This window comes from Lissotriton vulgaris, chromosome 6 (assembly GCF_964263255.1).
Source record: "Lissotriton vulgaris chromosome 6, aLisVul1.2, whole genome shotgun sequence".
In the NCBI taxonomy this organism is placed as follows: domain Eukaryota; kingdom Metazoa; phylum Chordata; class Amphibia; order Caudata; family Salamandridae; genus Lissotriton; species Lissotriton vulgaris.
The window spans coordinates 687,651,840-687,667,409 of record NC_141694.1 but is presented as its reverse complement, the minus strand read 5'-3'; the positions used below and the strand labels follow the sequence as shown (position 1 = coordinate 687,667,409).

At 43.1% G+C, this 15,570-nt stretch overlaps 1 protein-coding gene across 1 annotated transcript in view; it reads right to left on the bottom strand.

Annotated features, from left to right (window-relative positions):
• The window catches only part of SIM1 (SIM bHLH transcription factor 1), a 231,227-nt gene extending 217,094 nt beyond the window's left edge, over positions 1-14,133 (bottom strand). The window contains exons 1-2 of the mRNA XM_086926669.1: positions 13,915-14,133; positions 12,335-12,927 (exon numbers count right to left, since the gene is read on the bottom strand). Of these exons, the coding sequence (XP_086782795.1) occupies positions 12,335-12,509 (175 nt within the window). The 5' untranslated portion in view covers positions 12,510-12,927; positions 13,915-14,133. The remainder of the gene's footprint in view (positions 1-12,334; positions 12,928-13,914) is intronic.
• Between the last annotated feature and the right edge of the window lie 1,437 nt (positions 14,134-15,570).

The following is a 15,570-nucleotide window of genomic DNA, read 5'->3' as shown; positions in this document are numbered from 1 at the left end:
CAGTAGCAGTGAGCAGTTGCTGGACTCTTGCAAAACCAGTTTTAAAAATATCGACAATGCCAGGGCAGCAAGGGGAGTGTTAGGTAGCAATATAAATTATCAGGGTGTGGCAAAAACAAGAATAGGGAGCAAAGTTATCGAGACAGAAGCATCGAACTGAGACAAACAAATAAGCCGTCCCCCAAGGGGCTGACTCAAGGTCCACTTCCTATATCTATTATACAAAAGCTGTCCGTATGCAAAGCCTAAAAATTGTGCAGTTTTATCTAAAAAGGAGAAACGAGAGGAGTAAGTAAAGAAAAGTGTAAGGCAGATGGAAGAGAAACTGGCAGACAAATGGAAGATAGAAAAATGCAGCAAAAATACTAAAAATGCAGCAACATTTTGCCGCGCAGTGGAAGGCCCTTTGCAAAGGTTGACTGGTCATCTCTCTGTAGCTTATTGCTATACTTGGGTGACAAACTGGTATTAAAGAGGTCCCACTAATGCCCAGAAAGTGTTAACAAGTTTAACAATGACAAAATAATGAAGTAATACTTTCACAAAATGTGCTGAATAATGCCACATAATTTGCCTTTTCTTGCTGCATAATTTACTCAAACCTGCTGGATAGTTTGGTCCTCCTCCGCCGCATAATTCCAGTGGCCCTGGCCATTAGCAACTGAGTGTCAAGACTAAATTACATCCAACAAAAAATAGCAATTGCTGAATCATTCCTAATAAATTTAATAATGAAGCCAGCCACAGCAAATTAACATCCGAGGAAGGGAAATTACTGTTTCTGAAACATGCAATTAACTTAGCAGCAACCGTGACCTAATTTATCGTAAATATTAGACATTCTAGTGTGCTTTTTCTTTCTTTTGTTTAAATAACAATTTGCAGATTACAAACCAAATAATGACAATAATTAAGGTTTTATTCTAAGGACAAGCCTATAATTGTATAAGCTTCCATGTGTTTTTACTGCCTCCAGATAGATCGACGACGGCTTGTTGTGCCTTTATAATGTAAATCCATCTTTTTAGTGTCACAAATGTAATTTTTCGCCCAGGCTTCACTTTGAGTTTTTAGGCACAGGTGCCTTTTCTGGCGTGACTTTCTGTCTGTAAATTGAACTCGGTGCCAGGGCCACGTGAACCAAAGGAGGCAAAACACCTCAAACCTTTTACCAGTTCAGGCATTTATCAGCCTTACTGAGAAAGTAATACTGAAGTCATATATTCTCCTTTAGAAACAAACCATGCTCTCGCTATATGGCGTAGAAGCGCTATGTAACACCTTTACTTCCCATTGCCTTATAAATTAGTATCTGAGAAGATGATGACAGCAGGCCTTGAGCATTGAGTATAATGTAGACCCTTTAATATTTGGGGACTGGGCTTGTTGGTGGCAGAACTCAGTAAAAGGTTTGAGTTGAAGGCTTGATAGTCACCGAAAACGCCACATGGCGCCTCCAGGGGTACTCATTAAACTGTGCACGCTCTGTCTCTCGCTCCTCTTCCTCCTCCATGCTGTTAACCTCGTGACCCATGACAAGACGAAAGCACCACCGTGGTCACTCAGGCATCAAACCAAACACTTCCCACATAGGCCTCATCGCAAGTGCAATCCCCTTCCAATCAAGCACTCCCTCAAAGTGTAGCGCGCCAGCTGGCAATATTGCCCGTCAGCACCTCACAATGGAGTACGAAGCGCTATACAAATACCATTTTAAACTCATGTATTTGCACTTAGTCCGTTCCAAGCAGACTGAACAAACGTTGCTGATTTGTGGCTACCATGTGTACATTTCTATTTTTATACTGCCTTGTTGCGTGAAGTGATTCAGCGCATTCGAAGGACGCCAGCCAGGGCAGGGGCGGCTCTAGGTTCATGGTGGCCCTGGGCAGGAATCATAGGTAAGGGGCCCCGGAAGAGGGGGTCTGGGCGGGGCGGAGCGCAGAGGCCAGTGAAGAGGGGGGTCAGGTTGTTTGGAAGTGGAATAGAGCCAGAGGCCACCAAATCCCTGCCAGGGGCCACCACACAAATATGTATCCATCCTCAGAGGATTATTATATTAAGGATATATATTGATGTGGTGGCCCCTGGGGTTTGGTGGCCCTGTGCAGGTGCACAGCTTGCACATGCCTAAGGCCGGCCCTGGCCAGGGATTGAAAGCGCTTCTCCCTGAAAGTAATTTCTAGGCGGTACATGTATACGCTTGCGTTAAGGTGGCCATTGCAAGGTACAAGAGCGCGCGCTGCCCGTCCCCATCACCTGGGAGGACTGCAGGTACCTTGGGAAAGGAAAGGTCACCTCCCGACATTCCAGGAGTTTGAAATCATTAACAGAGGTCAGACATGCTTTAATTCAGTCTCAGCTCTTAAGTGCTACAACGGAAGCGCAGGGGGGCGAAGGAAGGAGGGAGGGAGGTCACATCCTGCCTGGATCACAGACCAGTTATCAAGGTAAGGGTCAGTGGGCACACAGGTGGGAGGGGGGTGTCAGGGGGGTGCGCTCAGAAACAGAAGCCACTCCTGAAGCACTAACCCCGTACCCCCTCGTTCAGCTATGTTGGGTAGCATAACTTTACTGACAATTGAAACATTGTGGTGAATCTGCAGAAATCTGCTCATCACACGTTGAACCCAACTTATAACGCTCCTGACAATATCTAGACGAGTTGCAAGACTCTATTTCGTGGTCAATAAAACTGAACCACGATTATATTATTTCTAAAGCATCCCTTGCGGCTACATCGTGACATTGATGGTAAGTACGTTTTTATTCGTTTTCCCCCACGTCGTTTACCTAATACTGCTAATACTGTTCACTATCACATTCACCTGTTATGCTAACCTATATTTACACTGTGCAATATTATAGTCATGACATATAATACCAGACACCAAGTGGGTGGTATACCCAAAGACGGGGGGCTTTGGTTAGCGCTCTAGTGTTGCACTGTGTACCGTTGTGTCACGCATAATGATCATGTTCGTCCTCTTCCAGGTAAATAAACACATTTCGCCAATAACAAAGATGTGTGTTGTCAAGTACATAGCAAAGGAAGCACTCATTGTTTATGTGTGTGCGGGTGTGTTGGTCGCATACGTCACAACTTCAAAGCTTCTAAGGGGGGTGGGGTAAGGTACCTCTGAGACATGGACTGGAAGGGCGTCAATGCTACGCCCACGTGCTCCTACCGCATCAATGGATGCCACGCACTGCTTTAGTGTCCCCCAGCTACACTTTCATTTTGAAACCAGAAACAAGACCTGTATCATGCGAGTTGGCAAACAGCCGTCCACCTGTATAACTTCATGTTTTGCATTAGTGATAGAGAGCTAATCCGCAGGTCACTTTTTGCATAATGAGGAAGAGAGAAAATTGTTTAAAACTTTTCAAAAACATGTTAAGGAAACACTGGCAACGGTGCAACTTCTAAATATATATATATATATTGCACTTCTTTCGTTTTTGCGATGTCGGGTAAAGGGCAAATCGCTTATGTAAACAATGAATTAAGAGTGGGACAAAATCATTTGGCTAAGATCACATTTTTTAGATGGAAGAAAACTATTTTACTCGGTCTAAGGAAAGTTCGAAATATTTACTTCTGTTCTCTTTGTCGCAGGCTACCATGGCGCTAGTTAAACGCTCGCAACAGACTTGTGCTGTTGTCTGCAGCTCGTCTGTTCGAATTCTGGCGCGGCCTACTGAGTTCTCCAAGGTCTGTGAAGTGAGTGCAATCGCATCACATCATGGTAACGCTGTTACTTACAGCGCTTCAACAGAGTAGGGGCGATCTTAAAAAAAGGTTATAAAATGGTGCAAAATAGCTTTACTAATTTTGGGCACGTGCAAAATGTGTACAATATATTCAAGTTGTACGCGGGAAAATCCCCCCGCCCCCCCCCCCCCCCATGAAAGGGCTACAGCTCGTGTGCGGCCTAGCGCCTTGGTACAAAGCAGATTTCGAGTTACATGTTCAAAGGACTCGGCGGCATTTAGGAGCTGCACAACTGAGGTAGCGGGGTTGCATTTCTAAGGGAAACACGGTGGATCTGTGCGGGGTTTTCGTTCCATAAATCTGCTTTTTGCGACGGTTATAGCAGCAAGTTAGTTCTGCACATCAAAATTTAGAGGCTCGGGTGAAATGGGATTAAACAGAGCAAAGCGGCGTGGAAAGGGGTTTGTACCTCGGAGGCCCACAGATGAGAAAAACTCCTGTTCGAAAACAAACATTGAAACCCAAGTCCCGGCGCTGCCCAAGCCAAAGAAAAACAGTATTAAATCAGGCACAGGCCAGGGAATTGTACGTTTAGACCATTTCCTTGTCGAAAAAAATACTAAATTAAATCATTCAGAGTAGGAAAATTATAAAAATGTGCCGCCCGATAAATAAAACCAAAATAGTTATTAATCTGGAGAGCATTGTTCGACAAAACATATTTTTGATCAAAGCATTCTTTTTCAATGCCACGCAATTCTCCTTCCTAACAGATGGGCTAGTTCAGAACACTCCGTAGGGATATGTAAAATAATTCACGCAGTGGTAGCAACAGCACTGTTATAATCATACGTGTAATGCGAGGTGTTTAACGGTAGTGAGCAGCTTCACTGTTATAATAACACAGGTTTAATACGAGGTTTGTTACTGTGATGAACAGTGGTGTAGTTATAACACTGATTTAATAATAGGTGTTTTACTTTAATAAGAAGCGGCACAGATATAATACCATACTAAATATATATATATATATATATATATATATATATATATATATATATATATATATATATATATATATATATATATATATATATATATATATATATATATATATATATATATACTGCATATTATATATATTTAGCTACATATTATACATACATATTAAAAACTATGCACACACACACATATATATATACATATATATTTATATATACATATAGAGAGAGAGTGAGAGAGAAGCTATGTGTGTTACTGTGCCAAACATGGCAGACATATAATAACACTATTTATGTACTAGGTGTGTTACTTTGATGAGAAGTGGCACAGGCATAATAACACTATTTATATACATGCGATAAGAAGCCACACAGATGTTATCACAGTTTATATAAACTATTTGTGTTACTGTGATGAGGAGCGGCACAGTTATAAATATGTACATACCAGATGTGCCACTGCAATAAGAAGAATCATAGATATGATAACACTATTTTTATACTAGATGTGCTAATGCGATAAGAAGCAGCACCGATATAATAACACTATTTACATACTAGGTGTGTTACTGTGATGAACAGTGGCATAGATTAAATAACACTAGTTATACACTAGGTGAGTTGCTACGATAAGAAGCGGCACAGATATAATAATACAATTTATATACTAGGTGTGCTACTGCGATAAGCAGCAGCACTGGTATAATAACTATTTACTAGGTGTGTTACTATGATAAGCAGCGGCACAGATATAAGTTTATTTATGTACTAGGTGAGGTAATGCACAGATATACCACTATTTATGTACAAGATGTGCTACTGCACATATTTAATAACACTGTTTTATACTAGGTGTGTTAATGCAGGGATATAATAATACTATTTTATACTAGGTGTGTTACTGCACAGATATAATAACACTATTTATGTTCTAGGTGTGTTACTGCACAGATATACCACTATTTATGTACTAGGTGTGCTACTGCACATATTTAATAACACTGTTTAATACTAGGTGTGGTATTGAAACGATATAATAATACTATTTTATAAGTTGTATGTTACTCCGCAGATATAATAAGACTATTTATATTCTAGTTGTGTTACTGCACATAAATAATAACACTATTTATATACTAAGTGTGTTACTGCAGGGTTTTAATAATACTAGGTCTGTTACTGCATAGATATATAATAACACTATTTATATACTGGGTGTGTTACTGCACAGATGTATTAACATTATTTATATAATAGGTCTGTTACTGCAGGGTTTTAATAATACTAGGTCTGTTACTGCATAGATATATAATAACACTATTTATATACTGGGTGTGTTACTGCACAGATGTATTAACATTATTTATATAATAGGTCTGTTACTACAGGGTTTTAATAATACTAGGTGTGTTACTGCACTTATATAATAACATTACTTTATTCTAGGTGTTTTACTGCACAGATATTTAGCCTCCTCGATATACTGTTATGGCTCTGCCCTTATTACACTGTTTAATATTACACTGCATTGTTATACACCTGGAGAGGACACCCAACGATCTGGTTTTACGCCAGCGCTTTGCCAGCCACAAGGTAGATAGATACCCCAATTTCTGAACGAACCCCACTCTGCTGCGCTAGTGTTTGACCGTCTGCACTCTTGGTGAGAGGACGGGTGTGCAGTGGTTATTACTGTAACTAGTCGGCGCCGCTGGCAGAGGTATCTATCTGTCCGTGTAAAATGTGTCTCTTTTGTTTACGTTTCTCTATAGGTTCATCGCGGAGCTGCACGCTGGCGTCTATGTATGTGATGCAACGAAGCAAGACCCTGACACTAAACATTGTCTCCCGGGTGTGTGCTCTCAGCACGGTGTCTAAAACCTTCACAAAACTCCACACTGTGCCACAATTATTGAAATACTGTCCGCGGCCGCCGAGAAGTTGACGTCTGTTCGGAACAAGACACCAGTGCGAGCGCTCACTGGTGGTATTAACTGACCAGGGGTATTAATGCTGTGGTAATAATGCTTGTATCATCACCGAAGTGCCCCACACACCGTGCAGGTGTGAAAGTGACGCTCATTGTCCTTCTATGTAGCTCGCTTTTGTGTCCCTCAGTTTTTTAAGCGTTAACATAAGTGCATTTAAAATACATTTGCAGAGTACGACATTAGTGTTTTTTATTGAATTCATTTTGAAATTAAATTGAAGGAAATTAAATTGAAGGTCACGGCCTCGATGCAAAGTGCAGCAAGGCGAATTAATTTAAATATACATACGCAAACACTGTTGTGTTTGTAGCACTGGTAGTAATATTAGTAATAATGATGATTGTTTCTGTTCTTAACCAGGTGTGATAGCAACAGAAACTCGTATATCTTTACACCTTGTTCTATATGGTAATTACTTTTAATGCTGACATTTCTATTTTTTTCATTAACATGTTACTTTTTATATAAGACTGCTCCTAGTGTTACTAATATTTTAGTGTAATATATGGAGAGAAGGGGAGAGGGTACGGCGTAAGGTTCGAGTCTCGGCGTCGGTTCAACATCCTGTCATTCTGGGCAAATTACTAGATCTCCCCCGGCCTAAAAAATGATTGTTTGCTTGTGTAATGTAAACGGTGCTCGCGTAAAAGCGCTCCAGCACCTTCGGGTAGAGTTCGCACTACACTGCAAAAAAAACGAGTGTATCCCTAAACCTTTATTACATGGGCATCTCTGCGGTGTGTTTGTTAGCGTCAGACACTGGGTGACGCTTGATCTAGGCACAGAACCCAGAGGTGACTTCGAAAGCCTTAAGATATATTCCAAAAAGGTTCATCATTCTATAAAACGCCAGAATGGTAATGTGTCACACGCATAAAGCATTCCCCCCGCACCCCTCCCCCCCCCTTGCTTTGACTAGCTGTTTAATTTTTTGCAAGTGAATCTGTGCACTAATTATGTGAACCCGTTTATTTTTCTTCATTTGCACTTCTTTTTTTTCCTAATTCTAGCAAATTAGGTGGACAGTGCATGACCAGATTCTTATGGGCAGGTGGGGGTTCGGGTGAACGGTTGTGGAATGCACTTGCCGCTGCTCTGTTATTTAAAAATAGAAAATGTAGTTCCGTTTGGGGGCCAGAAATGGAGGTTTGGTGTAGAGCAATCTGGAGACGACAGGTGTGTCAGATATGTCTGGTTTTATTTTTATTTCTCCGTTACGCTGTCACTGTATACAGGGTGCAATACCCAACAGAGCATACGATTTATCATGATGTATGTATTTTAATATCTGTGGTATTTTTACTATTACGTCTATTTTAATATTTCTGCCCAGGGCACCACAGCGGTGGAGAAAGATAAAAGATCCATCTCTACAAGAGGTCGCCTTTCATTCGCCATTTTGAGTGTTTTTCTTGAGTCTTGCGAGATTTGTCGGAACTTTAAGCAGTTTGCTGTCGGTAAATGCACATTTTACCTCCCTGTGAAGTGTGTATGTGTGCCCAGCAGACGGACCCGTCTCTGTTGCTCAGTGTCACCACACCAGTGCTTAATTTGTTAAAAAAAATAAAATAAGTGCCAGGGCTCTCATCAGAAGGCCGCTGCCGCTTGCACCACATATTGCCCATGCCAGCGCTGCCAATAACAGCAACAACACAACTATTAACCATCACACTCCTAAAAGTGTGACAATTGGACTTTTTAGGACCCCAAAGCTATAAGAATAGCTTGGGCGACAGATATTAGACAATTGTTATGTATATTGATTTAATAATTAACCGATGGTGCGCTCCTCTCAAAATTAGCCAGACAGCAGGAGCACCGGAAACAACCAGCTAAAATTAAGCACTATGTGCAATGCAGTCTATGGCGGGTACCAGTGCGGGTGCAAGTCCAGTCCTGATCGGCCACAGTGTCCCCTCTCCCTCTCAGGCGGGAACCGAGCAGGCCCTGGCCCAGAACAGGCCCCATCTCCCTGCCCCAGCGGGTACAGGGGGCACCGATCAGGCCCCAGCCACCCTTGCCCGTGGGCACCGACCAGGCCCCAGCCACCCCTTCGCAGCACGGAGCCTCTGTCCACGTGTGCCCAGGCCTCTCCACCAGGGCTTGGCCTACTATGTACCAACCCTCCTCCTCCGCTGCACCTAGCTCGCCCACCTCCCGCGGTCACCGCGGGGGTCCATGCCACTCCCGGCTCTGAGCAGCCTCCGCCAGGCGCCATATGCCGCCCCCGCTCGCCAGGCCGCTGTAATTGAGGCGAGCAGGCGGGCGGCACGCAGAGGGGGCCCGCTGAGAGCAGCCTCCTGACAGGCGCAGCTAATAACACGCTGGGAGCCGTGGGGGGCTCCGTGAGCAGCACCTGAGGAGCGCTGACCCCGCCGAGGACAGCAGGCCCTGGAACAAGAGAAACATGCGGGGGGGGGGCTTCTTCAGGCGCGCCCAACCACCGCCGCCATGTGCGGCCGGCACTGGGCGTGCAACCCGGCTTGTCTTTTGTTCGCCCACTCACTACGGCCTCAGTACCTCCGTGTCCCTACAAGTATACAGGGGTAATCCTGTCAGGCATCCATATTCAAAGACCCCAGAATCTCATTTGGGTGTTCTAGTGACACAAGAGCAAACACTAGGCCGAAACTAGCGTGATCTGTCAGTCAAGCCTACAATCTGACACGTATTTAATATTAAATGGTTTTCAGAGTAGAAAGTATGCGCCTAAACAGTTATTCAAAGTAGTGATTACAAAACGTCGTATTTCGGATTGTCTAAAATCTGTAAATTACGGCAATGAAGTAATTTCTGGGAATTATGGAACGTAGTTCACAGGCATGTCTCCCGTGTAAAGTGTTTTGAAACAACTGATGTTTGTGGGATACAAAATGCCAATCTTTTATTATTCTAGGCCATCTCACTTTAATCGCATAATTTTTGACTTTGTCTTCTTGTTCTTGGTTGTACGTGCTTGAAATTTAGAATTCATCAGATCTATATAAAGGGCATACTTGTCTATATATGTAAAGGTAAATATTTACGTGCGAATTTAAATGTACAAATATATGTTCATATACATACAACAGCTGACAATTTTTTTTAAATGAATCTCACATAAGTGTAAAAAAGCAAACACAAAACTTTGTGCCAATCTAAACTATTTACGCGTGTGATTAGGTACAGATTGAAAGGTAGCTCTGAACAATGTGTTCTTAAAAAACTGAAATATTACCCATTATTTATTGTTTGCTATTTCTAAAATTATTTTAGGATTTAGAATTGATTAATTCTGGAATGTATTGAGATTGATTGAGCTATTCACACAGTCGTCTTTTTCAATGACATATATTAGTTGTACTTAGTGTGGTATGAAAAGGTATGTTTTAATAAACAGGAAAACGTTTACTGAGAGTTTCAGAGTATTGTCATATTCTATTTGAAAGCATACAATATAATAAAACAAATACATAAATTGATAGAAGGTGGGGGCCTTATGACGATTTGCATTTTTTAAGTCATTAATTATACATATACGTTTTGTCCAAAGAAATCTGTACTTCTAGGGATTGCTGTCATTGTTTTTCATATCCATGAGCTATATGAAAAAATTCATGAGTATCATGTAATTCCTGTAAACTAAGGGCATTACAACCGCTGCTGTTTAGGAAATAACAATTATAGGGCATGGATAGATAAGTAAATTAGATCAATGGATAGGATACATAGATCAGATCGTTCCATTGATAAATGGTTCGTGTCATTACATTACATTATTATTGCGCTTTCCACTCGCAGAGACACATTTGTGGCAGGAAGTCTGTTCCTTTCGGAAGTAGTGTCTGTGTGTGTCATGGGGCCTATCTCAGGATAATGTCAGTGTGGTGGATGGTGGCCAGAGTTGTGCTCTTGTGAGACTGTGTTGCTGCACCCCTGCCTTCATTTGTGACAGAAGGAGTGAGAGAAAGGAACATTAAGAATGAGCTCCTAATGTACAGATCGGTTGGGGTGAAGGCATCCTGGCCCATATGGTAAATGGTTTGGTGTCACGGGTGCAGGGACTGCTCAAATAATGTTGTAGCGAATACACGTGGGTACAGAGAACTGTTAGAGAACAGACACAGTCACACTTACCATACCTACCATATTTGAGTGATCTACATCATGCTCACTAAACCACAATGACTTTGGAGCAGAGTTGAAAGGACAAAGCCCCAGGGTCCATAGAACAGGGGAAGAGGAGTAACCCACAGTGAGGGGCATTCACAGACAGGTGTACATTTATAAATGATGCATGTCAGCAAGAGGACACCTGATATTAATTTAGGTGTCAGAAAGAACTGAATACTGACGCTTGGTTAGGCAAAGAGAGTCCTATGTAGATAGATAGATAGATAGATAGATAGATAGATAGATAGATAGATAGATAGATAGATAGATAGATAGATAGATAGATAGATAGATAGATAGATAGATAGATAGATAGATAGATAGATAGATGTTCATTTCATTTCAACTAAATCTGAAATAATAATTTACTCGAATATGGAAAAAAATCAAGTCACAATCTAACCTTCCTCCCCTCAGTCAACATATAATGTGATTTACCCATGAGTGTTTTGCTTTAACGTTTGGACTACAGTAACACGAGTGAAGTCTCGCATCATCCTTACAACAAGGGTTTCAGTGCTACTAAACCCGTGTGTGGTAAGCGAACCATCAGCACATGTAGGCCATTTCACACTTAAATAAACGGGATATCCAGCTATTCGTTAGACCTCTGTGGACAGCTTTGTATTACGATTTGACACTAAACACCAGAGCATTAAATGGAGTGTCTGTATTTTGGAGGAACTGTCGTGGCTTAGATAGAAGCACGCCCTTGTATTTATCCCCGGGGTGTCTCAGTCGTGAACAGGATCCGTTCAATCGTTACATTTCCTACCAGCCCCTCCCTCTATGTTCAGTGGTTTCGCTGCCCCTACGCTCATCCGTTTCCAGCCACCACGGCTGGTAGGCACTTCCTGGTGTACTGAAATGCACTGCTGAATTCCTGGCTTTTACTTGTCTGCGGGGACTCAAAGGCAACTTTGATAACACAGCGATAATGTTTAGGGCACTCGGCGCACAGCTACATAAACATTTGCGCTGATAACAATCATTTCCAAAAGCTGGTCGCTAGAAGTGGCTGGCTGGTAGCATGCCCACAATGTGGGCACTCCGGCCAACAAAAGCAGAAAGTACTGTTTGTTTTCGCCATGCTTTGGCTCCGCACTTCACTTGTTGACAAAGGCATTACTGGCGGAGCTTACAGCCAAACACGCTGAGGGGGGAAAGCTTCTGCGAACTGGAAGGCGGCGGGCCAGAGAAACAGCTCGGAAATGAAATGAATGCGCGAGCAAGTGGGCACCCTCTATCAAGGCTTGTACACACTGCCAGGAAACTCGGATTCCAAGTCTTAACTGCCAACCGCGTCGAAATGCACTCGGTTTCATGTATACATTGTTCAAAAATTTAAAACAAAGTAATGGAAAAGAGAAAAAGATTAGAACTTGTTGGTTAAAAAAAAAAGATACAACTAATTAAAACTGTGCCAGGGCTGTACTGCTGTCATGCAAGTAGTTCGCGGTTTCAAAAAGACCTACCTTCGGGAAAGACCACTCGCATCTTCAGGTAGCTGGTCGTCAGGCGGATGATGGACGCCTTGTCCAGCTGGGAGGTGATCGCAGAGGGCAGTGGGAGTAATTTAGCCAGTTCGTAAAATTCGCTGTTTTCTTTTTCCCGCCGAGTCCGGGCTGCATTTTTGGACTTCTCTTTCATGGTGTATTTTGACCCCTTCCTTCTCGGGTGGCAAAATCCACAGAACCATCCGAAGTGTGCGGCGGGGGAGAGAGATTCAACTCGGCTTCATTTCGCAAAATTGTAAAACTATTTTGAAAGTGCTCTTTCTTTTTGTTTTGTAGTATTAAAATTGCGAGAACAATCACGATTTCTTACACACTAGATAGAATAAAAGGTGATTAGAATGCGAATTACAATCCATGTGCTAGTCTGAATACCATCAGAGCCCTCGAGTGTCCAGCTGCGGTCCTTTCCTTTAGCTGCAAAATGCAAGCCCAGTTCGTGCGAATAAGAGACATAATCCTGTTTATTTTTCCCACTGCCACTCGCTCTTGACTGGCAGGGAGTGTAGTGTCGAACTGTTCATCGTGCCAGTACAACGGGTGGCTTCCTTTCTCTGTGAAGAAAAGAGTTAACAATGAAAGCGCTGTCAACACACTGCACGTGCACCACTTCCCAGAGATGGAGGAAGAAGAGGCTGTCTAAAGTGCAAGGTACAACACTAAAACCGTAAGGACCAGGGTTAATTGCCATGCAAACCTGACTTCTAAATTAATACTTGAGATTTTTTGCAGCTAGACATTGTGTTTTCATTTCCAGGTACACGTTCCATTCTGCAAGTTTTCCATGTTAAAAAAAATAGCAATGGAAAATTCAACATCGTCTTGGTTCATAACAGTTTCAAAAAGTGTATTTCATAAACTGTGAGGTTATATACAAATGCATAATAGAGGTATACCGTTCGCTTAATATTTTTTGAAAGACTTTAAATTGCGCTGGAGTGGCCTTGGTCGCAAGAAGTGGCACACCCAGCACGACCAGTAAATACAAATGAATACCTACATTGGAAAATTAAAATGAACGACAAGGTAGAATAGTTCTCCATTGGTAAATGTGTTCTTGCAATCTTAGCAAAGTAACCTGCGCAGCTGCTTCAGCCTGCAGGGGTCTGGTTGGATGAATAAAGGGTCTCACGGGAGGAGCAGCTCGAAGTACCCCGTGGAATGCCACCTTCAATTAAATTTGATGACTCGCTTAACATCCAAATGCCTCGATGGGCTTTAGAGCGGGTGAACTTATTACCAAATCAACTTAGCCTACTGGACATTATTTATAGTTATTAACTTAAAGGGATTAGTGTAAACATCTCTTTTTTTATTATTGAAGTCCAAATTGCAAAATACATTAAAACCCATACATCCATACAAAGCGTCCAAAGCTCTTAATGTCAGGTTTTACCATACTGGAAAGTTACCGGATATCGGGGGGAGCAGGGGTGCATACAACAAGAGTCAAGGGAGGGCTGGTACCAGCCACCAGATATGTAAACAGATGCCATGCGGTGTTACAGGTCTGGGAGCCTGTTGGTGAGGCTCCAACCTACCTCTGTCTGAAGTCCCGGCACGCAGCCCTCGGGTGCAGAGCCCCGGTCTCAGTGCCAGCCCCTGCCAGTCTCCGCCCGCTGCTGCCGAGGGCTCCCCTCTGTCCCTGCTCCCCTCCGGTGCGCAGGCTGCAGGACCTCTGCAGCAGGTGCCATGGAGCTGGGCACTAATGGAGCGCGCCTAATTCCAGGCTGGGGACGGCTAATAACTTCTCCATAGCTGAAGGCTTGAGTTTAGTACAACTTAGGGCTCTGGCTCGCGCCCACCCCGCGCGCTCTCGGCCCCGCCCCTTCAAACCAGCAGCCATGCTCCCCATTGGAAGCAGTCCCAGGGCTGCGAGCCGCCTATTGGCCGCAGGAGGCGGAGGACTACTACCCCGGCGTCGTGACGTCGCCGCCGCAGAAGACGAAGCAGTCAGCGTTGCAAGCTTCTATGAATTGCGGTGGGGGGGATACACTTGCTCACAGGAAAGTTGCACTTTGACCGGGGGGGGGGGGGGGAGGGTGGGGGGGAATGGGAGGGGGGCGTCTTATAGCATCGACGACGCCTGACCACGCACCCCCCAAGTAGCACCAGCGCGAGGGAGGGGCCTTCCACGACCGTTTCTTCGGAAAATATTGGGCGATATCTGAGGGGGTTCAAGGCGTTGTGATCGCGGCTTTCCCAAACCTAGAACTTTAATTACAGCGGTTCTTTGGCGCTGAAACCAAGGCATCCCTCCCATTTACTAATCAGGAAAATTATAGACCAGTGTGCACATGTTGTGCAGGCAAATATTACAACAAAATTGGAAAATGATACATATCGAGAATTAAAACGACATATCATTCAAAAGTCACACAAACTTATATTGAAACCCATGAACAGAAAGACAAACAAAACATTTCATTACTTTAGTCATCTGCCAACAGATAGTTGTGTATAAAAGTTGATAATATCAATATATATATGAGATTCCACACATACTATGGACTCATTGTGCCAGTTATGATGGTTAAGTTCCTTGTCCTACTTTTACTTCTTAACAGAATGCCAGAGTAAATCTGCCTCGTGTTAAATTCAACCAAACCTCACAGCAGTATCCTTACTATAAGCATGGTCCCAAACATAACCATCCAGTTTTAACTCACGCCCAAATTGACAAATATATACTAATAATGCTGTGAAAGTGTCTAAAAACTGATCAGGTGTAAATAACGCTTGCAGTCTGCACTGTATGGCGTGTACCGATTCTATAGCACAATACTCCCTCAGACATTTTTAAAACGCCCCCCCCCCCCCACATCCCCACCTTTATTACTGAGCACAAGGTGCCTGTTTATAGGTTATCATTGGAGAGGCAGTGCATCATAAAATAAATGCATAGTCATGTCAGGGAGCAATTTAAAGAAGAGAGAAGGAGGAGGAGCGAGAGAATGGATCAGAGAGGGAGAAGAGAGACAGAGAGAGAGAGAATGGACCAGAGAGGGAGAAGAGACGAGAGAGAGAATGGGTCAGAGAGGGAGAAGAGAGGAGAGAGAGAAGAGAAAATTAGAGGGATGAGGGATCAGAGAAGGAGCGAGAGAGAAGGGATCACAGAGGAATAAGAGAGAGAATGAGAGAGAAAGAATGGACAAGAGAGAAGGAGAGAGAGATGATGCATCAGAGAGGGAGAAGAG